Source organism: Prionailurus bengalensis, chromosome D2 (genome assembly GCF_016509475.1).
Source record: "Prionailurus bengalensis isolate Pbe53 chromosome D2, Fcat_Pben_1.1_paternal_pri, whole genome shotgun sequence".
Classification (NCBI taxonomy): domain Eukaryota; kingdom Metazoa; phylum Chordata; class Mammalia; order Carnivora; family Felidae; genus Prionailurus; species Prionailurus bengalensis.
In genome coordinates, this window is record NC_057351.1 from 61,404,007 (window position 1) to 61,429,142 (window position 25,136).

General features: G+C 53.4%; 1 protein-coding gene across 7 annotated transcripts in view; it reads right to left on the reverse strand.

Moving 5' to 3' along the window:
- Positions 1–25,136, reverse strand: part of SH3PXD2A (SH3 and PX domains 2A) — a 242,221-nt gene that overhangs the window by 26,432 nt on the left and 190,653 nt on the right. For all 7 annotated transcript variants that reach the window (XM_043597432.1, XM_043597433.1, XM_043597430.1 and 4 more), the window contains one exon: positions 2,540–2,653. In XM_043597432.1, coding sequence (XP_043453367.1) covers positions 2,540–2,653 — 114 coding nt within the window. The remainder of the gene's footprint in view (positions 1–2,539; positions 2,654–25,136) is intronic.

Sequence of the window (25,136 nt, forward strand, 5' to 3'; positions counted from 1 at the left end):
GGCAGATCATCGCCAGCGGCTATAGGGCACAAGGGCACAGGCAGAGACCCAGATTCTCGTTTTGGCTCTGCCACAAACTGAACTGGGGGCTCCATGGAGGTGACACCCCTATGGGCCTCCATTTTCCTACTACCTCTGAGAGGCAACGGACCCAATGGTTCATGAAAGCACTTTCCCAGTGTTGGGCTTGGCCCTTATTGTCATCAGTGGGTAAGAGGATCTTCAACCTCCACCCCAGCCCTCCTACCTCCTACTGCTAACATTTCAGAACTCTAGCATATGCCAGAATGCCTGATAATAGAAATAAACCCAAACAGACAATTGTCTTTTTGGGATCAGGGATCAGAGACCTATGATGGGATGGCAATAGGCCTGGAGTAGAGGGGACCAATGTGGGATAGTCTCTCGGACACACCACAGATGCCAGGGCCCTGGGCTGGGGTGCTGAGCCCTGAGCTCTCCTGTTGAGTTGGGCAGAGACGCCCAAGATGTGATGATGAAGTTCATAGCTGCCCAAATGTTGCCAGGGGTACTGGCACACAGGTCCTATCAAAAGGATGCTGAGGAATCTATTTTAAAGATGGTCTCCCTGAAGGCACATGCATGCACACACGAACACTTCTGAATGCAGAGCCTGCACTGGTTGCCTTACTGATTCTTACTCTGTCAAGGTCAAAATCCTCTACAGCCTGCCACTGCTTGTTCTTGCACTGCAAAAGCACCTCCTCTCTCCTCAAACCAGGCTGCCATCTGTGTGCACACACCTCCCTGGCTCCTTCCTGCCCGGGACTTCCCTGCCTACTCAGTGTCCTGTCCTGCATCTCCCGACATCTCTGCTCTGACATTCTTGGCAAAGCCTTTTAAGGCGGGACTCAAATTCCACATACACACACCCTCTCAGAAGTGCTTACAAGCAAAATGCTTCATGGGTGGGCAGAGGGCACAGTGGTAAAGACCACTAGGCAAAGGAGGCCGACCAAGGCTCAAGCCTTACGAGGACAATCACGTAGCTAAATGTCTTGAAGCCTCAGTTCCTGCATGTGGAAAAGGGGGATTTTAACAGTGCCTCCCAGAGTGGTGGCGAAGGCTTTCAAAGTCCCAGGGCCACACACCTGGCAGGGAATAATACCTCACTAGACACTCTAGGGATTGTTGTTTCTGAAAGGCCCAGGGATGACCCCAGAACATGGAACTGGGTAGGAGGCAAGGCCTGATGACTGCAGATAAACTATACCAGAGCCAGCTCAGGGGCTAAAATCCTCCACCATTGCAGAGGTGCAATGGAACCAGAGATGAGGCTGGGTGCAGGCTCAGCCCCAGGGCTCAGGGAGCAGCCAGGAAGGATCGGGCACCCAGCCTGAACCTGCAAACTCTTCCCGACGGAGCCTCATCCCTGGAAACCTGTCACAAGGTAGATGTGCATTGCAGGGGCTGCAGCCCTAGTCAAGGGACTGAAATAAAGCATTTACATGGGAGGAAGGGTGGGGCTCCAACCGCCTGCCGAGTAACTGACATTTAGGGCAAGAATGAATAAGGAGCTGGCACTCGCTTGGCGGACTGCTTATTTTGGCCTGGGCAGCATGGAATGGAGGGTGTGTATGTGGGGGGCAGGCCTGGAGGTGGCCTGAGCCCCGGGTGGCAGGCCTCTGTCCCCCTGGCTCTCAGTCGTGCCCATTTGGACCATCCCCACTGACCATTAGGGCAAGCACTCCTGTTGCTGGGACACAGAGGGTTTAGAAGTTCTTAGGAGCAGGCAGACAGGAACTGGGGGTGGCTCGGACTCCCTGGGCTCAGGCGGCCTGCTCTGGAGAATACCTGAGTCCACAGACAGTGCTGGCCTGGGGGGGTGGGGAGGGGGGAAGGGCAGTGAGAAAATCCCAGGAAAACTTCACGAGGCCAGAGCTAATCAGAGGGGCTAGGGGTGCAAGGGCCACCTTGCGGTTCTTGCTACACTGAGAAATGACTTGCAGGCTTGTTCTCTGTGTCTGAACTGTTGGCCAGGATAACAGATATCCAGAGCAGAGACTTCTGAGTAGACATGCACAGCAAAAGTTGTGTGCACAAAGCCCATTGCGTTCATCCCTGCAGCAGAGAGCACACTGTGGGGTCAGGGAGGCAAAGGTTGGTCTCTGTGGGATCCCCAGGGGAACCAAGGGCTTCTATGGGGAAAGGGTGCTGTGGCATTTAGTCCTAAGACTATTCTTTCCAGTCTCTGCCCCAAAGTTGCCAAAGCCTGAGATCCACACTCCAGGGAAATTTCCCCTCTAATTTGAGCCCCATGCAGGGCAGGTAGGGCCAGGCCTGGGAAAGGAGGTGAGCTTGTGGGCTGGCTTCAGTGAGATGGGGTCCCAAGGGAAGGGTCTGGCACATGGCCCAACTCATCTTAGGGATTTTGATGGCTTTAGGGAGAAGAGTGGGAAATGGGTTCACTCCAAGGGCCAGGAATGGAGTGGGTACCCATCCCTGAGGATCTCGAAGCAGCCCACACCCTGCAGATGCCTCATTATTTCCCCTCCGCATTGAACCTGCAGGCCCTTACCTTCCCCAGTCTTGGAGGTGTTGATGTCTGAGTCATCCCGAGTACCATTCTGGGCCTCCAGGTAGGTAGCAGGGACCCAGCCCTGCTCCTCAGAGGTGCTCACAAACCACCAGCCTGCAGAGGGGACAAGAGAGAACGCAGTCATGAGAGCCCAGCAGGATTGGGCGGTGGGGGTGGGGGCAGGGCATGGAGCCAGGCAGCCTGGGCACCTGGCAAACACCTGGCTTGAGTCCAGCCTTGAGAAGCCTGTGCCTCACTAAGAAGCAGCCAACACGGTCCCTGAGAGGAGGGCCCGATGGACGGTGATCCACACTTACACAAATGCTTGATGAAAAAATTTAACAATAAAACTGAAACAAGGATGTGTCAAATGTGTGAAATCACCCTGTGGGAGAGGCCAAGGAAGCTCTGGCTAAACAGTGACCACTGAGGGTCTCTGAAACCCATTAGGACTACTGGTGTGCCTGGGAGTTTAGCTGCCTTCTCTGCTTTCAAAGGTATCCAGAGATAAATGCCTCACAGACACCTTCTGACGGTCACTGTGCCCCTGGCTCCATCACAGTCCATGGCATTTGCACATCGGTGCTACTCACGGCTACCCTGAAGTATGTTGACGTGTCAATCATACTAAGTGGGCACCGCACCCTTGAGTGACCCTTGGTGGTTACGGCCAAATGAGAAGAGTCTTTCTCGTTCCTTGGTTCATTCATTTATCATTTAAACAAATGTTGACTGAGCCAAGTACTCTGAGCACCTGGGTCTTGGGACTCCACTAACTGCCATCAATCCCATCTTAGAAAGAATTCTTCACAGGACCTTGTCTTTGCCCCCATCCCATTCCGATCCCTCTCTACCCCCAAAACAATCTGGCCCTGGTTCTCTTTTCTGTCTGTGACAGAGCTCACCATTTCCAAATATGGACTGTTCCCTGTCAAGAGACCCAGGGCTTTTCCCTGGGCAGCACGGAGGCCCCGTCACTGCCCACAGCAGGGAACAGCTGCCCGAGAAGGGGGGACACTGGGAGCCTCCGAGGTGCTCCTTGTTGGGAAGTGGAGGGGGCTGCCTGAGAGCCGCTGTGATCACGGAGAGGGACAGGGGAAAACCGTGCCACCATTGCACAGGACATCGGCACCCAGAGCCACCTCCTAAGTCTTCCACAAGGTGTGACAGGCCTGGGATAGCACACAGCCTGTGATCTAGTCTCGAATGTCCACTGCACCCCACCCTCTCCGGAGTTCCACAACGCTGTGCCTGCTGCTCTGGAAAGACCATGACACCCGGTGACATCTGCACAGTACCATAATGACGGATGCATGTCATTACACGCTAATCTACACGGCACCAAGAGTGAACCCTACTGTCAACTATGGATCAGAGTGATTTGGATGTGTCTGTGCAGGTTCATCAGTAATGACAAGTATACACTCGGATGGGGGAGGCTGTGCATGTGTGAGGGAAGCACGTGGGAAACCTCTGTATCTTCAGTTCAATTTTGCTGTAGGTCTAAAACTGCTCTTAAAAAAACAAAACAAAACAAACAAACAAAAAAAAACCAGTCGTAACAAACAGGAAAAAGCCTTGGATGAGGAATCTGGAATCTCAAGGCCCAGAGCTATTTGGCTCAAGGGACTTCCTCAGTTGGGTCACTGTTGTCCCTCCGGAACCCAGGGTGGATGTATTCCTCACTCCTTCCCTCCCTCTCCCAGAGTGGGATGGCGTGAGCCATCACACCCACAGCCACTTGTACATTCTGGGCCACTGAGCAGGCTCCCTGGAGCAGCACTACCATCCTCCCTGAAGCCCCGGCCACAATGGTGTGGCTGCTTACAAGGCTGTGGCCAATGGAGGCCCCAAGGAAACCAGAAGACATGATCATGCAGGGGTCTTTTCCCCTTCTCTCGGCTTCGGGGGGAGCACTCTCTGGATCCCCAGCAGTCTCGGCCAAGAGCACCATCCCCAGGTGCTCTTCCACAGAGGCTGGCCGGAGGTCACAGAACAGGACTGCCCATCTCATAGGGATTTCCACCATGAAGATGGTTCTGCCTCCTTGACCACAGGAGTGGGCACACCTGGTCAATCATCTTTGGACTGATCTGTTATCCCCCCGGACACTGTAATGGTTCTGGGGCTTTCTCAAGAACTGACAGGGGTACTTGGGCAATCTGAACACTAAGTACCACATAGACCAGGGATCACAGGGGTACGTGGGAAGAGGTGGCCTGAGGGTTAAATCACTAAATCAGCAGCAAAGTCTAGAGATGGAGAAAGTCAGACTTCATACCATTGGAGTTCTGGGTTCCAGGTATGCTAAAGCTAGGCCACCTGTTGGACTAATTACAGTGAGCCAGTGACTGTCTATGCTGTTTAACTGAGCTGGAGTGGGTTTCAGTCACTGAATGTCCTCACTAATGCCATACCTACCCAGAAACCACCAAAGTTCATGACTAAAGGTCCACCATCATGAGTCAAGTCTGGAGTTGCAACTCAAGTCCACTGGCCACCTGCCACCACAGACCTCAGCAGGTGAGGACAGAGCCCTCCGAGCCACTCTGGGTAAGAAGTACCACCCCCAAATTTCTGTGCACCAGGATAAACTCCAGGAGCCCCAAAGAACAGTCACCATACTTCTCAATTTGGAGTCACTTCTGGGAGGGTCTTGAAGGCTGAGGCTCTCACATGATCCCCAGGTCCAAGCCCCAATGCCAAAAACACACAGGTTTTGGCTCCCATACCTCAAGACCCTCATCAACCTGACCACCCCCCAAAGCCATGCCAAATCCCAGCAGGCCAAGGAAGTACCCTGAAGGCTTGCCCTCAAAAGGGAGCTCTGCTTCCCAGGGAAGGGTTTCTCAGGATAGGCCTGGGATGGGACCAGGGATCTTACTGTCATTGGGAACACATGGGGATGTGTCCAGAGGAACAGTGGAGTTTGGAAGCATGTGTCTTGGTGAGGATTTGCTAAGACCCCTCCATGTCCAGCCCCTCCCAGCCTCTTTTTCTATACCAAGGTGTGCCACTGACAACTCCAGCCTCTGAAACAATCACTTCTGTCCCCACTGGGAGAATATTCCCTCCTTACTTTGTGTGAGTCCACGCCTTCCTAGAAAAGCAGGCAACTTGATGGTCTCCTGGATGGCCAGGGTCACTGTCTTTTAAGCCTTCTATGTCTGGAATTTGGGCTCCAAAGTCATCCTCAGAAGAGGCAAAGGAGGCAAGCCCCTCTGTGGATGCTGGGAGGGTTAGGGTTGGGGGAGATTTTCTCCATCAGTCTCATCCAAGCTTGTCTGTGTCATCATCTGGTATAAAGTGAGTCCAGCAGCCTACAGATCTCTTGTTCTCTCCCTCTCCCCCTATGGCCATATTGGAGACCAGCCCTTGAATGGGCCTTTCCCCTTGGATCCAAGGGCCTCATAATCCCAGGGCTCAGGTCCCTTTTTTGCTGGTGGTATTATCTCCCCTACCCTTATTTCACCCTTTGGGAATCCTGTGTACATCCTGCTCTCTCCTTTTCCCCAGGAGCCAGGGTCCCTGCCAATTTCGCTGGGAACACTGGCCCGGGTTCTACTCCAGCCCAGAAATGTGCAGAGCTAGGCTGAGTGGCTCAGATTCTCATGTCCCTCCTGCCTCAGGCCCTGCAGAGAAGAGTTTGTCACTGGCGTGGCTGTGGGCACCTCCACTGAGCAAAGGACAGGCTCAAACACTGCCCAGGTGGGCATGGATGCCCAGCGCAGCTCCACGCAGACCTCCCAGGAGCCCTGGCACACAGCTGGGTCTCTGGGGGAGGCTGCCTGGACCTGCGCCCACCCAGAGCTGCTGACAAGCCTCTCCTGAATGCCAGCACCTCAGACGTCAGTTGCTGAAACCGGGGCTCCCGACCAAAGTCCCTGCTGCTCTACCAAGGAGCAATTAGAGCCTGAACCCCTGGGGGTGGCCCGGCTTGCCAAGAGGGCTCAGTCATCAGCCGGCCCTGTGGGGCTCCCAGGCTCACCTCCAATGCCCGGGGCATCCTCTTTTCTGCAGAGGCTGAGTGTGTGGGCTGCATGTGGGGGTAGGTGTGGACAAGGCTTTGTATTTTTCAGTGCATGGGAGGTGGGGTATGCTCATGTACACATCTATGTGGGTGCATGTGCGCACGGAACAAAGGTGTGTGTACATTTGTTACACGTGATGATGATTATGGTCAGGCCCTAACTTTACATACGTTATTTAATCTTCAAGAATCTTGGGAAGTGTTCGTGTCATCATCATCCCCACTTTACAGATGAGGAAGCTGAGGCAAATATAGATCACAATTAGACACAGAGCTGACCTCAAACCCAGGCTCCAGGAACCATATTCTTAACTACCACAGAAGTGGATAAAGGAATTTATCTGCTGTATGCACAAGGGGGGAGGTGACTCCTTGAGAATGTGTACCTGCAAATGCCACTACGTTACACATGTTCCTGTACATGCGTATTGCTGAGTGTGTGCTCTGCGTACGGACACTATGAGCAGAGGTGCAGGGCTGCGTGCACTTAAATGTCTATGTGTACCACTGAGGGTCCCCTGGAAGTAGAGGGTGATGATTAGGGATATAGGGTCAGAAAGACACAAATTCAGGTCCTGGTTTGCTACTTCCTAGCTGTGTGATCTTTGACAAATTAGTAAACCTTTCTGAGCCTCAGTCTCCCCTCCCTGATAAGGGAGTAGTAATTAATCGAGATTACTTCAGATAACTGAAGTGTTCTTGTTGAAGTGCATAAATGAGGTGTATGTAGCTTAGCTTAAGGCCTAGCACAGAGAAGGAGGGTCAAAAACCTTGAACTGTTATCGACCTGGTGGTGGTTGTTTGGCATTCCCCCCGGCTAACACAGTCAGCACCCACGGGTGGCCAGGTGGTATCTTTGCCCGCAGAGTATATCAGGAGATCCTCAGTCCAGCTTGGTAAATGGACTTGGATGTGTACGGTTTTGTGTGTGTGTGTGTGTGTGTGTGTGTGTGTGTGTCCATGCAATCTGTGGAGTTTGGGGACTGCCTTCAGGGGTTCCAGGAGAAGGCAACGAGCTACCTTTCCTTAGCTGATGCAATTTATGATAGCAAGCATGATGGGAAATGGGGTCAGAGGGGAGATATCTCTGGGGAAAGTTCCCCTCCTTGCCCCACATGTATTGGGGCTATCTTCAGCCTGGCTCCTGTCCTTCAGCTCACGCGGTCTCCCAGGACAGAGTCCTACAGCTTCCTCTCTGCTGTCCTAATGCCTCGGCAAGCCCTCCTCAACTGATCTCCAAACCCTGGTAGCATCCAGAGCATCGGCCCCACAATTCACAGCTGCTGGTGCACTTGGGAGAATTAGTCTTGTTGAGACTGTAGGTACCACATTTAGCTGTTCTCTAGGGCAGAACCGAAATTGCAGCAAGCAGCCAGGCAGATGGGGAAACTCAGGCAGAGAGCCTAAGTGCCGGAGCCCAAGATCTGAGTCTGAATCCCACCTCGGCCACTTCCGCGCTCTGTGGCCTCAGGAAAGGGACTTAACCTGCAAAATCTGCCTTGCAGGCTAGCGTGAGGATGGGTAAGATAAGGAGCAACAAATAGGCTCTGGCACAGTAGGTGCCCACTAAGCGGAAGCTACGAGCTTTACTGAGGGACTAAAGCCACAGATGTGGGAGGTTAGGTGGCCAGCACTCACGGATGCCCAGGGACCAGTCTGAGACACCTCTACATTTTTCATGTCCCCAGGAAGATGGGTCCAACCTCCAAGCTGGCCTCTGTTAGCCTTCCTCTCAGCCTTAGTTCTCGGGAGAGAAAATGTAGTGAGGTTTTATTAAAGGACTTCTCACTGCACTGACCAAGTGGCCACAGCTGTGCTCAGACAGGGACGGCTGTCCCGACCGGCTGCCAAACCTGGCCTTTTCCTGAGAAGTCAGCCCTGTTTCTAGGCAGAAGGGGAGCAGGTTCTTATTTAGGAGGCGGGTGGGGAACAGAGAACTCGGAACAGGAAATGGTGGGGAAAACCCGAGGGGCCTGGGCTGGCTGGGAGAGTGCTGAGCATACCCCTGCAGTGCAGCCCAGCAGGCACGCTCCAGCCCATCTTCCTACTCGACATGCCTTCAAGCTGAGATTGCCCCCTGGCAGGGGCAGGACAGCAGCCACCATGCCCACTGTTTGGAGTGGGAAGCCACAAACTGTTGCAGAGGGGCCCTGAGAAAGGAGCCCCTGCACACTGGACGTGCAGGAGAAACCTTCGTTCTGGGGGCTTGGGGTGTGATCTTTGGAGCTAAGCCCCCCCCATGGAGGAGATGTCTGGGAGTGTCCCTAGGTGGCCAGTCCATCGAATGCTGCCTGAGCCTGGTTGCTCATTCTGTGAGGACCACATCTCCACAGCGCCAGAAGAATGTAATTCGGCCAGGCTGACGAAAAGCCCTCTCCAGGAGGCAAAGGCCCAGAAAGAACAGCGATGTCACTTGTCACAGCAGCCAACCCTGCTTGTGGGCCTCACTAAGAACCCGCTTCACAATGGTCCAGAGGCTGAGTGGGGGCAACCTGGCTAGCACCTCCAGCTCAGGGCAGGAAGGGAGACCATCCATCCTAGGTGGGGAAGGGGCTCCCCAGCCCCAAGAGGGAAAAGCTCAAGCCCAGAAGTCAGACCCTCCCTCTTTTCAGGCCAAGTGTAATCTTTGGCTGTTGAGCCAGTTTCAAAGCCCTCTAAAAGGCACTCTAACTGGGGCTTGGCAATGCTGGCATTGGGGGAAGGATGGAAAGGGTAGAGAGGAAACCGAGAGACAGAGTGAAGGAGATAGAGTGGGGACAGACAGAAGGTGGGGATGGGGCCTTAGCGTCTCCAGGAGGGGGCTGAGCCTGGCCAAAGGCAGCAGGAAGTGACGGGCACTCCCAGGCCACTGCTGTCCCCGGGGTGACCAGGCCACAATGGCCTCCTTAATGAGAGAGGATAATGAGCTCATTAGGGCCAGAGGAGGCCAGCTGCACACAATTAGGATGTTAATAAAAAGTCTTCTGAGGTCACAGCTCAGCCTAGGACAAAACAGCTGGTGGGGGTGGGGGAGGAGGACCCTGCTCCTTCCTCTCCCTCTGAAGTCCCCCCCCACTCGGTTCTTCAAGGTATAGTCCTCCATGAGGCCTTCCCTGACTCCCCCCACCCTCCTGACCCTGCCCATCCCAGGATTCTGCACACGGACACTTCTTAGTCCCTCTTCCAAGACCTCGGTTTGGATCCTGGCTTCACCATATCCTTGCTGGTGACCTGGAACAGGTTGCTGGGCTCCGTAGAGGCTCATCATACCAGGATAATATGATCTGCCTATAGGACTGCCTGACATCACAGACATACGGTGTCCTCCATAACCAAATGCCTTCTGAGCACCTGGTATGTGCGGGGCATTCCAGGCATGAGGACGCTGTAGAGGACACAGTCAGGCTTCAGCCTCTCTTCCCCACCTCCCCCTGTACTGCACACAAGATGGGCTCAAGTACAGCCCTGGTGCTGTAGGAGGGGCCGGGCTCCCACCCAGCAGTCCTGGGCAGTACCCAGGGGGTAACAGGCAGGAAGAGATTCAGAGTTTGGAGTCTGGGAGAGCCCAGCAGCCTTTAGGTTACTTCCAGGGCTTGCCTTTTTCTTCCCCTCTCGTCCAGGTCCTTCACGGGGTCTGAGACCAGTTAAGGCAGAGCTGAGCACCTGTGGAGTGCTAATGTATGCCTAGACCTAAGCGAAGGGTGTGGGTGTCGAGACAGAGAAGCATGGGGGATGGAGCTAGGAATAGCAGAGGCACAGTCCAAGGCCTCAGACACCTGCCTCAGACTCTGGACCCTTTGTCCAGGCATTTCTGCATTCTTCCCCTGCAGTGGTTTGGAGAAGGGGAAGGGGTGAGGATTTGTGAGCCCTGAAGGGGGCGGGGAGCTGCTGAGAAGGGGAAGGGGGCTGAAGGGAGCCTGGCCAGGCACTGGTGACCACGCTGCCCACCTGGCTGCACCACACCTGGCATAGGGCTGGGCCCTAAGGGACTGCTTCTGCCCTGGATCCCTTTCCCGTGACCTTGGGGCAGATGTGAGGTTTCTACCTGAGAGGAACCAGAGACACTGGAAAGGCTGGCTGCCCCTAATTATGCTGTGCCTTTAAGAACAACGAAAGGCGGCCCACCCTCAGCCAGGCCTCCCCTGGTCAGAAGGCTCTGTCACTGAGGCCTCTTGCCAAGACACACTCCAGCTCACAGCATGCGGCCTTCTCCGTCCAAAGCAAACAGGAGCAGGCAAGGGCTCCCCCAGTCTTCCCCAGTGCACCCCCTGCCTTCCTGCCCGACCCATTCTTCTTATTCCACCTCTGGCACCTATCCCTGCTCTGTTGTCCATGGCCTCACCTTCCCCCAGATGGGGCTTTCAGGCCACCAGGGCCCCAGAACCTTCCCTGGGCGCCTGAGGCCTGGATTCCAGGACCATTAGCACAGGCTGCTATGTCAGTTTGGAAGGCTCCGTGGAGTCCACAGCAAGAAGACAGCAAGAACCGGGCGCTGCCGCCCCTCCCCCAGCCCGGTTCCAGCCTACTCACCTCACTGGATGGGCCCAGAAGGCTGAGGCACCCAGGAGAAACCCTGACCACCGAACATTCGCTGGCACAGAGGGGGCACATGATAAAAATGACAGGCAGACGAGAATCACGGTTTTCAGCAAGGGCTCTAGAGCCAGGTTACCTGGGTTTCAATCCCAGCTCTGCTACTAACCATCTGTTCGGATTTGGGCAACTGCCTCAATTTCCTCATCTGTAAAATGGACCTAAGGTAGTACTTCTATCTCCCCGTGTTATAGGGAGTAGAGGAGTTAACCTACAAGAAGTGTTCAGGATAGTGCCTGGTTCCTAGCAAGGCTTACCAAAGAGCTATTGTTAAAGCTGAGGTGTAAGACACAGGGATTTTTAAGGAAGGAACCACGACCTCAGTGCCCCTCAATGGCTAGTGCTCGGGGTGCGCAGGGAGGCAGGTGGGTCTCCGCGGTCTGGAGTCTCAGGGAGAGAGTCTCGTGATGTCACTGTCACTTGGCCTTGACCTCGGCAGGTCTTTTTTTTTGTTGTTGTTAGTTTGTTTATGAATGTATGTATGTATTTATTTAGAGAGAGTGTGCATGTGCACAAGAGCAGGGGAGGGCCAGAGAGAGTAGGAGGGAGAGAATCCCAAGCAGGCTCCAGGCTGTCAGCACAGAACCTGACACCGGGCTTGATCTCACAACGGTGAGATCATGTCGGCAGGTCTCTATTGAAAGCTGAATCTGGTTCTGTGCCTGGCATGAGTGTGGGTTGGGGGGGGGGGCAGGGTGAAGTAGAGAATACAAGATGGCACAAGGCCCTTCCAGGAACAGCAGAGCAGGGTGACCCAGACAGCCCTGCGGTTGCTACAATGTTTGCTGAAGGAACCACAAACATCAGAGATGAAACTGAGTAGCCAGGGAAGAAGCGAATCTTGGATGGAATCTAGAGGGGCGGGGGAGGGAAGACGACAAACTGGTTGGGGGAACAGGACACAGTGATGGGAGTACTTGTGGCCCAAGCCAGTAATGCACGTGATGCTTCAGGATGGGGGTCTTGCCAGGTGAACTTGAGAGGGGTACTCCCCTTCAATGTCACAGGCGAGGTGTGGGCTTCTAAGAGTCACACCAGGAAGGGTAAAGCCTCACAAGGGAATGCCTGAGATAATGCTAAGGATAAGGGGCATTCCCCCGATGCTCCAGCAAGAGCAAAAGAGGTAAGTGGAGAGAGACTGAGAGGGTGCAGTACCGTGAGGCCAACACAAGTCGGGTGGAAGGGTCTGCTGGACTCTTGTCCCCTGCTCAGCATTTTCTTAGGAAGGGCGCCCACCCTGAAAAGTGTTCACCGAGAGGGTGGTGGGCAAATGGACCCAGGTGGGGACAGGGGTAGAGCATTGAGAGGCTGCCCCCCACAAGCTCTCATTACCTGGCAGTGGGAAAAGGTCGGGAGAGCACTTGACACAGAGTCTGCCGGGCCCCCATCCATAGTCCTGGAAGACGCAGGAAGACAGGCCGACCTGGGAGCAAGGCCAGAGGACACAGCACGGGCAGAAGTGCCAACTTCCAAGGAAGAGAGTGAATTCCAGAGTAAATGGGCAACCTCAAGGCGGGTCCTGATTGGACTCCTCGAGGAGAGCCTGCAAGGAGGTTCCGAGCATTCCCAAGGCAGTACGGAGAAGACACAACAGGAAGGAAGGGGGCCAGACCACACTGGATTCTGATAACGAGTGAACCACTGGCCCGGCGGGTCTGGGATGTGTCATAGCTGAGCCATCCAGGCCTTGGGGCTCTCACGACCCCCTGGGGGCTGCGTTTCTGCCCTGAGTGATTTGAAGCCGAGAGCTGACCACTTTCAAAGAGAGTGTGATGATTTGCTGGATACAACCCAGAGGTGTTTCTGCCGGGAGCCCGTCCCACCGAATGTTTTAATCAGTCCTGAGACGAAGACAGAGGGGCTGAGCAGGTGGCACCATTTCATTTACTGAAAGCTGTGCCAGGATCAGGAGCTATCCCCTTCACCCCTCCCACCCACACACAAAGGTCTGAACAGATGGTAATGACAGGTCCACTGTGACAAGAAGAAAAGGGATGAAAATATGAAATAAGAAAAAATATGAAAATATGAAAATAGACCCGAGGACACAGCTTAGTACAGTGATCTTATAATGTACTGTGCAAACTTTCTGGAGTGAGTGTAGGGTGCTATATTCATCACTATACTAAAATATTGGGTGCCAACTGGGAGTGTTCTGGGCAATTGGGCTGGGCGGGATATCCCTACTTGACAGCGAGGATGAGAAACGTCCCGGAGTCTGGGAGCTGTACGTTCAGAAGTCATTTGCCTCCAGGTCTGTGAAATCTTAGGCTGCATTGGGAAACCCCTGCGCTGGGTGACTTACCCAAGGTGCCAGGCTTAGCAACCAAACAGCTCCCTTTAAAAATGACTCCAGCTGTCCGCTCCTTTGCAGAAGAAGACCGACACCCCCTGCTGTATTAGTTCCCCAGATTTCCATGTGACAGATGAGCCAGGGAAACCAGTCCCCTTTACCTGCTTCTTCTGCTTCATTCCATCAGTGTCTACAAATCAGACTCCATTCTTAGGAGTCACAGGGGTGGCTCACTCTCCCTGCTTCTTGCCTTGCGCCCTCCACTCCCACCCCAGAAGGGGGCTACAGGTGGTTTCAGGCCCCATCTCCGGGTTGCCCCTCTCTCACCCTCTCTCTGGGCCCACATGGCAGGGCGAGGCAGGACACTCAGGCTGATAGAGTCTTCTGGCGCAAGATCTTACCCAAGGGCTTTGCCAGGAGAGAGTGACTTTGGATCAGCATTTCTCAACCTCAGATGTTTCCACACTATGCAGGGCTTTTGCCATATCCTTGTACTTATGTATGCTGTGGTTCACTGAGTAAGTACGTATTTAAAGCAACTGTCTTTTGACTTTGAGAAAATAATTTGTTTAGGAAACTTCAGATCGCCGCCATGAACAAAGAGGACCACCGGCCCCAACCATAAAATTACAGAGAACAAAGCAACATAGTAAATTTGAGCTGTGCTGGGTCTGCAGAGGCTGTGCCTACGCCTGTTCCCTCCCTCTTTGTTACAAAAAGAGATTTACTGGAGAGGAGTCAAAGACAGTGGACCATCAAGCTGAGGCAAATCAGAAGGCTTGGAAGAGAATGGGAACGGGACAAACACTGTTCACTGCGCGTTGCCGCGGTATTTAACATTGCCTCTCTGTACCGCCTGAAGTCAGGCCATGCACCACGCAGTGGCATGGACACTCATCAACTTCGGGCTACGTTGATATTTGACCATTCAAAATGGCTGAAGGAGGAGGCTGAAGTGTCCTTATTAGTGAGAAGAGAATATTAAACAGCAATCTACTAACCAGGGTTCTGGTGAGAAAGCAAAGAGAAAAGAATGGAAAGCAGCCTAAGCAATGTGTCTGTGCCTTATACGTGTGTTTCCAGCCTGGAGAAAAGGGCAGAGGGGATCCTCTGTAACTGCTACCAGTCACTTGAAACATAAGGAGTTATCTGTGTTTTTTGAACTAGCTTACTTCAGTGCCTCAGAAGTATACATGCAGGAGGTTGTATATTTTTCCCCCTTTTCTCTCTTTGCCAAAAAAAGAGGCTTCTTGGCCCCAGAGCGCAGTTGCTTTTCGCTAAAAGCCTTAGGCTGACAACCATCCCCTCCCTTCCAGCTGAGTTCAGCCCCTCGTCAATTGGGGCAAAAATAAAACGGGGGCAATTTCAACTTTAAAGACCATCTCCATAAACAAAACAAACCCACTCCACAATTTGTCTAGGGCATTCCTCCCTCCAAACCCTCCTTATTTAATTTTTGGGGAATTTTAAATAGAGGCCTTGCAAAATTCTGTACCGCCTGACGTCAACAGCTCTCTGACAACGTGGATTCTTCTACGCTGTGTGGGGAGCAGACACCACCAATACTGATGCTTTTCCAGGCTCCTTTCCCGGCGGGAATTTGGGAGCCTCTGGTGTCACTCTAGGAGACCGTGGGGAAGGAAGGTACCCAGGAGTGTCCCACTGGGGTCCTGTAACTGCATTTCCCAAACCTCAGTCATTAAGAGAGCACCAGACATCCAGTGAAGCCCTCTAGGTGGTACCTCTACTAGTGTTTGCTTTACAAGAAGCACGTAAATACTTTTGTATTTAAAAAAGACATTTTCCTATGCTACACTAAGTGGAAAGCCAATACTCCTTGGTGCAAACAGAAGATAACTGGAGAAACCCATACACTGAAACAACAATGCTATAGACTGCTAGTCAGATATTAAGGCAAGCTCTACCGAGACACGAAGGCTGGGGCCAGATTTTTCTAACAAACAAACAGGCCAGCAACATCAGCACATGCTAACACCGAAGTGCCAAACAGAGACTGTGCCCTTGACCCGGCGTGCTGTGGAAGAGAAGTCAAATAACTGTCTCGTGACAGGATTCCATGCCACTTAATCCTGTGTCCGCCACACATTTTTACAAACCACTCCTTGGGAAACATTGATGTTGCAAAAGGAGCGTTGGGTTAAGAATATGCACCCCCTTGGGGCGCCTGGGTGGCGCAGTCGGTTAAGCGTCCGACTTCAGCCAGGTCACGATCTCACGGTCCGTGAGTTCGAGCCCCGCGTCGGGCTCTGGGCTGATGGCTCAGAGCCTGGAGCCTGTTTCTGTGTCTCCCTCTCTCTCTGCCCCTCCCCCGTTCATGCTCTGTCTCTCTCTGTCCCAAAAATAAATAAACGTTGAAAAAAAATTAAAAAAAAAAAAAAAAAGAATATGCACCCCCTTGATTCAAATCCAAGTTTGGCCATTAGTAGGCTTTGAGGTCTTGTGCAAACCATTTACCCTTCTGAAACTCAGTTTCTTCTTTCGAAAAAATGGAAACAAAGCCACCTGGCCTACTTAGCCCTAGAGAGCTACTCTGAAATAACAGATGGGAAAATGCTTTGAAAAGTCTGTGGGCTGTAGGTAGATGGGGGCGGATGGATTATTCTTCCAAGCAATTTCAGGAGCCTGATGGACTCCCACCCCTGCTCCCCCAGTACAACTCACTGCCCAGACTGGACGGCGGCCCGCCCATGTCTATCGGGGAAGAGAAGAGAAAACGAATACAGCACTCCACAACTTTTTCAGTCAACCTTCTCAATGGCCACATGGATTTCAAAATATCACCCCCATTTTATAGATACAGAAACTGAGGATCAAAATGGCCCCAGACTGGCTACCCAGTGGCAGAGTGGGATCTGAACACAAGCCTTCCTTGCAGCCTGGCAGGAAGTGCCCTCTATGTTGTTTTTGTGCACACCCAGCAGACCCCAAAATTGCTCTCCCAGATCCATCAATCGCTAAGCCCAGGCCTCATCTTTCAAAGCCACCACTTTTGCCATGTTCCTGCAAATCCCTGCCAGTTGTGATTCTGCTCTTCTGCCCCTGTGCTCCCCCGGCACCCCCGACCTCAGGTTTGGGTTGGCCATCTCCCCCAGCGAGACCAAGAGCTCTCTACGGACAAAGGCCAAGGCTTGCTCATCCTGGCATCCTCTCAAGCCCCTGTCTAGCTCAGTGTTTCAGACAAAGAAGGGACTCAGTAAATAGTTGTTGAAAGTGAAATGCCATGACAAATGAGTTCAAGACTTCCTCCTCTTTCCCTGGCTTCCCCCACCCACACACCGAAGTCTCTCCTGCTTCCTTATCCTCAAGTATCTCTCAAAGTCTAGCTCCTGGGGTCAGTGTAGGGTCAGCAGTGGGCTTCTTTCTAGTGCTCATCCCTCTGGCCCGGGGCCTTCTGCCCTGTTGGAGCCCAGGACAGTTACGCAGCCCCTAGGTGGCATCCCTCTTCCAGTCCCCCCAGATTCACGAGGTGCTTCTGACTCATGGCTCACCTAGGAGGATTTGCCCACAGGGACCTGAGACCAGGAGATCTGGGTTGCTTGTTGCATATCTTGCCCAAGATCACCCAGTAAGCTGACCCTCCAACTGGAAGGGCTCCCGTGTGATCAGCGTGTACACCTGAACGGGCCATTTTCCTTTGGTCCTCTCCCTTCTCTGGAATGGAAAGGCAAAGCCCAGGGAGGTCTCACAGGCCTGGCACCAGGGACAAGCCGACGCCCTGGGTGAGGCTCCAGGAGGAATGCACAGGCCTTGAGCGGCCCCTCCTCAAACCCATTCAAAGCAGCCCCACTGGCTGGTGCAGGGCTCCACTGGGACTCTTAGAGTCATGGCTTCTCATACAGGAAACACAAACAAAGCCCTCCTCCTTGGTGGGCACAATTTGGAGCTTGGGAATGGGCAGCCCCAGAGACCTGCTGTCCCCAACACCCAGAGGGTGGGTGGGGAGAAGGCTATACCAAAAATAGCTTCTCCCCACCATGGTGCCCTACTCAGGGCCCAAAGAACCACAGAGAATTAACCAGAATTCAGCAGAGTGTGCCGGGAAGAAGCTGGCAAATCACCTGAGCTCCCAGGGCCTCAGCCTTCTCATAAATGAAAGTCATGATACCTGTGCTTTATGGGGCAGTGGCGGGAATTACAAGAATAAAGGTGTTTGGCTCGCTCTCTGATATACAGGAGGTGCTTCGGTGATCCCTTTCTCACCCTTCTTACAGCTTCTGATATTAATAGTCTCTAGAAAGCAGCAAATAGGTTAACTTGAGTCCCAAACACTCTGATCCTGGGATAACCATCCCGAAGGCCCAACCAGGTTTATGGTGATTTAGGAACAGGCTCCTTCTTTCCCTGAACTTTTCTCGCCCCATTTCCCTTTCTGTCTCTCCTGTCCCTGGGTACCCTCTTGTCTTGCTAGTTCCTAAGAGCTGGTCTGGTAGAGATCCTATTCAAATCCAAGGAGAAGAGGCTACACTCCAAACAGATACACCATTAGTCTGGATGCCCCAGAGACTACCCAGGTCCAAGTGTCTCATTGTAGACTCACCACGGTTAGTGATCGATCAGATGGTGTGACTGACACTCTGGTCACCAACCAGTGATGGGCCCCTTCCTACCTTTACCCTGTCAATCTCTGGTGCCTCCTGCTCCAACACCCAAAGACAGTCACCACCATGCCTCATGACACACCAACGACCACGGTCCCCTCAGCTGCGTCAGAAGCAGGAACCGTCTGCTTCCTCCATTAGACCATCAGCTCCAGGACATGGGGATCAAGTCTTCCTTGTTCAGCTTGGTTTGCTTGGTTTGATTTTTCCAATCTGCATGAGGGCTGGTCTTTGATCAATATGCCACCATGGTCAGCAGGAATACCCTGGCACCTTGATGGCAGAGAGGGTCGGAAGCTGGGAAGTCACTGACCTAGCTTGCCCTTCATACCGCCTTTTCCCAGTCTCCATGGGGTCACCCGACCAACTTTAGGGTGTCTGGGTGGTCCTAAGGTGGGGAGGCCTACTCCAAGTTTAAGTTTGGGGGTTGAGGTGGACTATGAAGATTTCCCTCCTTTAAATAGGTGTTGGCAGTGACAGGTCCAAGACACCTCAGCTGAGTCTCAACCCTCAGCCATGACAGGCTATAACTTCACTCCCCAGTAAGTGAGCAATATTGTCACCAAGTCCAGCTCCCCAGCTCTGACCTGGCCCTTAGACTAGAATGTGAGTGTCCCACCAAACTGGGCTGTGACTCCATTCAGGCTCCCCAACCCTGAATCCACTTCTAGAATGAAGTTTCCTATCCAAGGGCCCTGAGATGGTGGGACGGCCCCAAGGAGACTGAGAGACGGGGGTACGGAAGGCAGGCTAGGCCCCTGGGGTACAGAATCCTCTTGTCCGCTGCCACAACAGTGCTGACAAGATGTTCTGGCCTCACCCAAAGTGGGGGCCCTTGGAGTCCAAGGAGGTGAGTTTGTGTCTGGCTGTGCGGTGAGGCAAAAAGAGTGGGGTTACACACTTGTAAGGGACGCACTGAGGCAGGAGCCCTGGATGCTCACTCTCTCTGTGCAAAGCCTGAGGATGAGGTCAACTTCCTTCCTCTCCTCTAAGGAGCAGTCAGTTAAAATCCTGCTCTGTTGGCAAGGAGGTCTACATGTTGGCCAACCCTGGTTCTGCTCCAGGCACCAGTGACGGGGGAAGCACGCCCCTGTCGGTGCCAACACTCCAGGGGGCAGTATTATTTATCCCCAAGTGTGAAGGAGTAGATAGGAGGTGCCAGCCGAGGCAGGAGAGGGGGTTGAGAAGCAGATCCCCCCAGGGCCGGGTCATGGCTACAAGGGGTGAGGGCCTCATTAGTTTGTTGTCTGCACAGGCTGATCAGGGAAGAAGCTGGTGAATCACCTGCTCCAGTGTGCTAAGCTATTTTCATTACATTCCCACCTGCCCCCTCCTCCTCCCCACGGTGCTCAGGTACATTGCAAACACGAAGAAAATGCCAGCTTGCATATGCAGAAGAGCCAAGTGGGCAAGATAGAGGTGAGGATGCCCTAGGTAGACAAGAAAGACTCTGGGAAAATGTGCTTCTCAGGTTCACCCAAGAAGGGATGGGGGGACAGTGAACAGGCCAGGCAAACCCCTGTTCTAGTATCGGCAGGGGCTGGGGGAACCCTCCCATGCTGGGCTTTTGAGACCCCTTGCTGCTTTGGATTTTGGCCTCTCTTTATATCCCAGAGCTATTGCTTTCACAGATCTTGTTTAACTTGAGAAGGACAGGGGAGGAGGGGTGAGGAAAACTGCATTCTTCCCCATCAAAGCCAAGAGTCTAAAGTAATACTTCTGGTTGTAACTGATCCCAGCCTGTTTGTGATTACGGCCCCTTGCTCGCTTTCTGGCAGGATGGCCCTGGAACCCTGCAGCCCCGCTGAAGGGGAGAGACACCCCTGCTCACTTGGATAATCCTGTCCTCATCTGACATGACCAAAAATGTCCGTCAGCCTCTGCTTTCAGCAGCTCTCCAGGGCAACTCTTCAAAACATTTATTTTAAAAAGGGGGGAAAAGCCACCCCCAACCCCAACCATGAAATTCCATAACACTAATCATATTCCTTCTGTTACCAGCACCATCCTGGAAAACACAGCAGCACCAGCGGTACCCATTGGCTGATGCAAATTGAAGAAGAGAGGGAGGCTCGGGATTGGACCTTCCTCCTCTCTTGCCTACGCCTCTCCCTTTTATTAGGGAAGAGAACGAAAGAACGAACACACACACACACACACACACACACACACACACACACACACCACACACACACCCCTTTTGCTGCCATAGCATAGAAATGGCTTAGCAAAGCTCAGGACTATTTCTCAGCTGTTCTTTGTCCAGAAATTTAATCTGCAAAGCATTTGGCCTCACAAAGCCCATTCCAAAGGTGTCCAGGAGCCCACGAGCCCTGTGATCATCATTACAAACCCAGGGATGTTTGCAGCCAGTGACCCATTTGGCTGCTTAGGGAGCTGGCTGAAGGCTTACCAACATGGTCAAATTCCCCTCACCTGCTCCCTCTAAGCTGAAACTGGTTCTCTCTCGGAGCCCCAGGGGTTAGAAGGGACCTTAGGAACTCTGGAAGTACAGAGATGAAAGGCCTGCTTCTTGCCCAGTTTTGGTAAAAGCAGGAGGGACATGGGAGTGGGGTGCTTGGTATCTGGAACAGAACCGTGGCCACTGTCTTCACTCCCGATCACATTTCCATTCTATGAGGGAAGGTGATGCTCAGAGAGGCCACCTGGTTAGTGGGTAACTGAGCTTGGAACCTAGATTGACCTGAGATCCTTTTATATAAAGCCTGGCATTCCTTCCATGAGGGCCTAGCACCGCCCTGGCCCGTTGAGATGACACCCTAAGCACTGTGCCAAGTGGCAATCCCTTGAGCCAGTGGCTCGAGTGGGTGGCTGGAACTGGCAGAAAGTGCCCCAGAGCACAGGGAGGTCACATGGCCAGGCCAGGACTGGGAGAAGCCTGTAGGACCCGAGACCCAGGCCTTGCTGCGCGTGCATCCTGACCACAGCAGCTCAAACTCCTGTGGTAATCAAAAGACGGTGAGCACGCTGAGCAGAGAGAAGGCTGGGGCCTTGCAAGGGCGCCAGTTAGAAGTACAGAAAACAAACAAGAGAAGACAGAGTGTCCAGAAACACGGGGACTGGATGCCTGGCCAACCTCAACAGCGACCTCAACACCTTCCTAGGGAGGTGCAAGAGGGGCCGAGGAGGCACAGCCTCTGGTCTGGGGGGAGACCACAGCCAGCCAGTGGAACTGCCCAGAGAAGTGGGGTCGCTAAACGGCGGGGAGTCCATATTTTCAAGGTGAGGCATCTGAAGATGATCTTGCAGGAAGGAAGTCACCATGTTTGAAAAATCAGTGTTTGAACATACGGTGTTAAGAGCATGTAGGAAGCACCTCTGAGTCTGGGGCCTGCCTCTAGGCTCCAGCTTTAGCACCAGGCTGAGGGCCCAGGGTCAGGGAGCCTCAGTCAGCCAGCCAGGGGCAAGATGGGGTGTGGCCAGCCTAGAGAGGGTGGCAAGACCTCAGTGATGCTGGGAGATGCCAGCGGGCCTCGGAGACGGCCACCTCTACACCAGCGGTCCACAGCTGTGCCACAGCACAGCCATGAACTCGCCACATGACACTGGCGAGGAGCTTCACTTTTCCAGGCTCTGTTCTTCCTCTGACAAAGGAGAGGTTTGGGCAGGATCGTCAGAAAGGTCTCCCTCAGCTTGGCGGGAAAGAAAGGGGGAAATCTCTCCTTCACCTGACATTTGGGGCCCTTTGAGGCCCCTGACACACACCCCCAGCCTGTTCCCTGCTGGGTGAAAACTTTCCCATAGGCAGCCTCAGACACGGCGGCCAGATTATGCTTGTTTGTGTCCACCCTCTGCGCCCTGGAAGGTGTCATTCTGACTCAACTCGGCTTGGAGCCCCCTCCTCCTTCAGCAACTTGCTCAAGGCCCATCTTCTCCAGAAGACTGCCCTGACCAGGCACTGTCCCATCTCTGAACCCAACAGTATTCATGAAAACCCATAGCCTTCTGGTCCTGCCCTCCCTGTCCTCTCCACGACACCACAGAACCCCAGCTACACTGTGCTTTCTGCCTTGCATTTAGCAGGTACACTGTGAAAATGATTGACTCACTGCATCTGGGCCTTTATCTTGCAGGCAAGACGGATCCCTAGAACGCCATCCCCTCAGTGACAGGAAGATAGGGACAGCTGGTTCTTGTCAAATGCTACACCCCAGTGCTGGGCACACAGTAGGTACATTATTTGGCGATTGAATAAGCAAACCACAGCGTATGAAAGCATTTCCTGCATGTAGGATGTCACTCAAATAGGGCTGAGATTAAAGATGTCGTGGGAGGGGGAGAAGGAGGCAGAGGCAGCTCTTCTTTGGGTCTGGTGAGGTTAAGGGGAGGGGGCAGGACATTGTTTATTTGGACAAAGAAGAAGGCAGAGAGGGCTGGGGTCCTGCCCAGCACTGCCTGCACACCCTCAGCCCCGCCCACCAGGGCCCTGGTGAGCAGATCTCTGGGGAAATCACAAATGCCCCTAACTCATCTACCCATCCAGTTCAGCCCTGGCCCATGGACCTGGCTGAGCCAAACACTGGAGCATGCACATGACTCTTCTGCAAGAAACTTCCCTTTGGACTACTTTTCTCCTATCCCAGACAGGGCTTCAGTAGGACTGATTTCTGTTCCCCTGCTCTCTGTGGCCTGGGGAACTCACACAGCAGAGCACTCAGGGGCATGGCTCTCTAAATCTACAAGGAAGAGAAATGCAAACATCCAGATTTCCAAACAGTGGATAAATGGCATGTGTTGGAAGTCCACACCCCACCTTCCAGCTGTGCAACCTTGGGGCGAGTCACTTAACCTCTCTGGGCTTCAATTTCCACCTCTGAGAAGCACAATGCCAGCATTTGCCCTTTGTCTTACTAATATGTTTTATAAACTGCATGGTTTATGGGGCACCTGGGTGGTTCAGTTGGTTAAGTGTCCGACTTCAGCTCAGGTCACGATCTCGCGGTTCAGGAGTTTGAGCCCTGCGTCGGGCCCTGTGCTGACAGCTGGGAGCCGGGAGCCTGGAGCCTGCTTCGGATTCTGTGTCTCCCTCTCTCTCTGCTCCTTTCCCACCCATGCTCTCTCTCTCAAAAATAAGTAAACATTAAAAAAATAAAATAAAATAAACCCACAAGGTTCTGGGACATGGTGATTCAAGGGCCACTCATGGCAATGCTGATGGGCCAGGTGTAACAGAAGAGAGAGATCTGCACACCAATCTCAAAAACCTACTCGTGGCTCACTCACTTTATGGCCAGTCCTTGGCAGACGCTATCTCTTAGTTTGGCTTTCACTCACCTCCCGTGGAGCCTGGGCCACTTCCCCACAATTTAGTCCAATAAAAGCTTAAGGGAGGCAAATATATTTTAGCATGAGCCTAAAAAGCGCATGCCTAAGAAGGGAAATGTGAAGTGGAGGCTGAGACGATTAAATGAAACAAACAAACAAAAATCCCCCCAAAATTCCCTAAAGCACATTTTAAACATAGGTAGAAGTGAAGCTGGGGCTTCCATGAGCCACGAGCTGCTCTCCACTTAGTCCCAGGGGACACTGGCTCCCACCAAGCATCACAGGGCCACCAGCTAAACTGGGTCACCCTGGCTTTCCTGTGAGGAGACCAGGGAGTGCAGGCCAGCACTGGGAGCCCAGAGGGTGAGGTTACGGAATCTGAAAAGATGCTGATAGAGAGGAGGGCGGTAAACCCCACTACCACGAGTGATTAGTGAAAACCCAACTGCTGAGAATGTAGTATCACACAGCCACGGGCTCATCTGGGGGGAAGAAACAAGGGGCAATTACTCAGCCCAAATTCCCTGAGGTCCTGACAAATTATACTCCCCAGAAAGTGCCACAATGGCAGGGTGGAAATCTGTTATGTAAGGAGCGGAGGGAATGCTGTGTGGGGAACTCTCTCCCTGTGCTTCAGCCGTGAGGCGAGACCTGTCGCTCCTACTGGCGAAAGGTCCTGCATGAGTGTGCGTGTTGGGAACGGGCAGGGGGTGTCCGGTGGTGCCCGCTCCCTGGGCACCTGGGCCAGGGTATATCCGGGGAGGGGAGTGGGGTCACCTGGTGGCTACACTGCAAGACTCCTACCAGGTACGCGGTGGCTGTTGTACATAGAATGCGCCCTGCCGTGGTACCACCTGGCCTCTCCGCCTTCTCTGCCCTCACTCGCCACCGTGCTCCCCAAACCAACTGGCCTCTGGTTTTTTCTCTGCCCACCGAGCTCCACACATTCTCAGCACAGAAGGCCTTCAGGGGGGCCTTTCCTGGCCACATGATTACCCACTCTCGCCGTTTATTCACGTGAGGGTCACAGTGCCCTATTTCCTGTGTTGCGCTTTTCAAAATCTCCAAATATTTTCCTGGTTTACTTGTGACCGTCTCACCACTACATGGGAGCCCCGTCAGGGTGGGACCGTGTGGGCCTTCTTCACCTCTGGGCCGCAGCCTGGCACCTGGTCAAATAATAGGGTAACGACGGCTCGCGTGAAGATGGGCCTTGCTGCGGTCTGGGCAGTGTGTGGTTTAAGTATTCCCTTGGTGTTCAAACCCCGAAAAGCAGCATTTTGGAGATGCCCGTGCAAACTCAGTGCAAACCTGTGTGCCCCCCAAAAGGGAAGGCAGCCAAGCTGTGCTGCCCCGGGGCTGAGAGGAGCAGCTGGTGTCACACTGGCACGTCAGCTGGATTTCCAAGGTCACCACCAAAACACATCTTTTGCTCAGAAATGACTATTCCAGGGTGATGGCCTCAGAGGAGTTTGGGACACGACAGGTCCACAGAGCCAATGTGAGGTGGGAGTGACCAGCCACCCTACTCGTCCTGCCTGAACAGGCGGAGGCAAGACAAGAGAGTACCCTGGTGGCTACTGTTCTACCCAGCCGTCTGGCAGCTGGCTCCAGCCGGGTGGCTGGCAGTGCTCAGTGCTGACAAGCCCTGGGACGCCTCCCGGACAACGGCTCACTCGAGGGAAGAGCGACTTCTGGTTCCCAGACACACCTTCCCCTGCCACCTTCCTCCCCACAGCTGGGACTGCTTGCCTCAAGTGCCACATCCTCACGTCCCTCTCCTGCTCACCTGTTCCC